A 2,535-nucleotide genomic window follows, 5' to 3' on the forward strand; every position below is an offset into this window, starting at 1 on the left:
TGTGTGTGTGTGTGTGTGTGTACATGTATCTACAAGTGTGTATGTGTGTGTTTGTGCATGTGAGTGTGTATAAGTGTGTGTCTGTGTGTGTGTTTTTTTCAGGGTACCTGCCGTTTGTTGGACGTGTCGGCCCTGTGCCCCATGGCCCTGTGCCCCATGGCAGTGACGGGTACCACAGACACCTGGACCTCACCGGCAAGGTATGCGCCAAACCTTTGTCCATGACGGTGTTGGCGGTTTGGTCAGTGTTCTTATTGCCGTTGCTGCTGTTGCCTATGTTGCTGCTTCCGTCCCTAATTTGGTCGCTTTTAAGCACAAGTGGGCTATCCCGATAAATGCTGTTTTGAGAAAACCGAAGTTAAAGTTTTGGGATCCTTATTCAGTCTCATTAAAAGACAAGGAGAGTTTTCTCTATAACCGAACGAATATACACACACACATGTATATATATACGAATGAAACCAAACTTCCCCTATAGGTAGGGAAATGCTAACTTTTGGTGCAGGTCAAGATTTATGGAAACCCCCGAAATCTGGGTTAGCCCCCTTTTCCTTAAAAGCGACCATTTGATGTTGATGCACTTAGCAGTTTGGGGGAACTGCTGCTTTTTCTTTCCTCATCTTTACTCTCGTCATTTTTGCTCTACTTCTTTTGAATGTTTGTCACTCTCTTGTGAACTCCTATTTCCGTGGTGCCTTAATGGTCGAAGCAGGCTTTGTGCTGTCGAGGCTAGAGAGGTGAGCATAGTAAGCCTGATTCCCCGTTTGGACTTCTCTGTTGACATCCATCCCTTGGCTCTCTAGTCGTGACCTTATGCAGTTGCGAGCGCCGTAAAACATTACTAAAACTAAACGTTTGTGGGTCCCAAGATTTGTTTGTTTGTTGTTGTTTTTTGGTCTTTATGTTTGTGCGTATGTGTGTGTATGTGTGTGCGGAGGGGGGGGGGGGTAATTCAACGTCATACTGAGTGCAAGTAGGCCATAATTAGAGGGTCCGCCCTGCAATCAAATTTGGAGATTCATTTCTCCTAAATTAGACCCTCTGTCGACAAGATCGGTAGGAAGAGAGCTGGACAGGGGTCACGATTAATACGGCACTGGTAGTGAGGGAAAAAACACATATATTCGCTCCCTCCCCTTTCCGAATTCCCAAATCACAAAGTCAGAGAGGTTCTTGCATAAAAACGAAGAGTAAAGTTGTGAACTATGTCAGAGAAAGGCAAACTAATTAAACCAGTCACGCTTCACGCGTTTGTTTTTGTTTTTGTTTTTTTCGTTTTTTTTATCTGGTGAGTCTGTGAAAAAGAGCTTAAGAAAGATAACCGTGATAACTCTTAGTGTAATGTTAAATGAGTGGTAATTTCCCTTATCACCTAGCCTTTCACTTCGCGCTAATTTTTTCTTGAATATTCGAAAAAGTTACTTGTTTAACAAGCCGCACCGGTTCGAACCCTTGGTGCTGTATAGTGTCGCTAAAAGATTTTGTACCCTCTGCAGTGAATCCGATTTCAAATGGAGGCGCAATTGAATTGTAAATGGGCTGATTTATCGATGTCGTGCTCATACTGTGCGGGAACAACATAGCGGGAACTGCTGCTTTTTCTTTCCTCATCCTTACTATCGTCATTTTTCCTCTACTTCTTTTGTGTGTTTTTTGCTCTCTTGTGAACTGGTATTTCTGGGGAGCCTTAATAGTCGAAGTAGACTTTGTGCTGTTGAGGTTAGAGAGGTGCGCAGAGTAAGCCTGATTCCCCGTTTGGACTTCTCTGTTGACATCCACCCCTTGGTGCTCAAATGACCTTATGTGCAGTTGCGAGCCCGTAAAAGTAAAACCTTATGAAAACCAAACGAATCCGATTGGTTTGAAGTAGTGGTTCGTCTTTCACGCAAAATACATGGGTTTGATTACCACTAGCGAATGATGTACCTTATCGAGTGACTCGGTCTTTTTTCTAAAAAGTTATGCAGCGTGGATTGTCCTACTTCTTTTCTTTACCATAGTTGTTTTGATCTATCTGCCTTACTTTTCCCCCATTAGTAAACGGCGCTTGGTTGCGTTGTTGGTCACAAAGAAGTCGCAACTATGTCTTAAAAGAACAGCATATATTTGGCTTAGTGGGAAGTTGACGGGTGCTCTGCTGTGGTTTGCTCCTCCTTTCCTATCAAACAGGTATCGTCCTGATCTCCCCTCCTTCTTTTTTGTGTTTGTTACTCTTTTGTAACACCTCTAATCTTCGGCACCTATATGATCGAATTGTGTTGCAAGTAGTGCTGTAAATCTTGAACTAAACCTAAACTGGTGGGTTGTTGGCGGGTGCTCTGGTGTGGTTTGCCCCTTTTTTCTTATCAAACATCTATCGTCCTGATCTCTCCTCCTTTTTTGTGTTTGTTACTCTCACTCTCTTGTAACACCTCTAATCTTCGGCACCTACAGGACCTTATTGTGTTGCAGGTGCCGTAAAACTCTTTCTAAAAGCTAAAACTAAACTGAACATCTGCCTGTGATTGTTGAGATGCGCGAAGACATGGTTGGGGG

At 43.4% G+C, this 2,535-nt stretch overlaps 1 protein-coding gene across 1 annotated transcript in view; it reads left to right on the forward strand.

The window, feature by feature from the left end:
• LOC101847278 overlaps positions 1-2,535 on the forward strand; it is an 8,022-nt gene that overhangs the window by 4,138 nt on the left and 1,349 nt on the right. Inside the window, exon 3 of the mRNA XM_035971198.1 lies at positions 103-301. Coding sequence (XP_035827091.1) covers positions 103-301 — 199 coding nt within the window. The remainder of the gene's footprint in view (positions 1-102; positions 302-2,535) is intronic.

The sequence above is a fragment of the Aplysia californica genome, unplaced genomic scaffold (genome assembly GCF_000002075.1).
Source record: "Aplysia californica isolate F4 #8 unplaced genomic scaffold, AplCal3.0 scaffold00392, whole genome shotgun sequence".
Taxonomy (NCBI): domain Eukaryota; kingdom Metazoa; phylum Mollusca; class Gastropoda; order Aplysiida; family Aplysiidae; genus Aplysia; species Aplysia californica.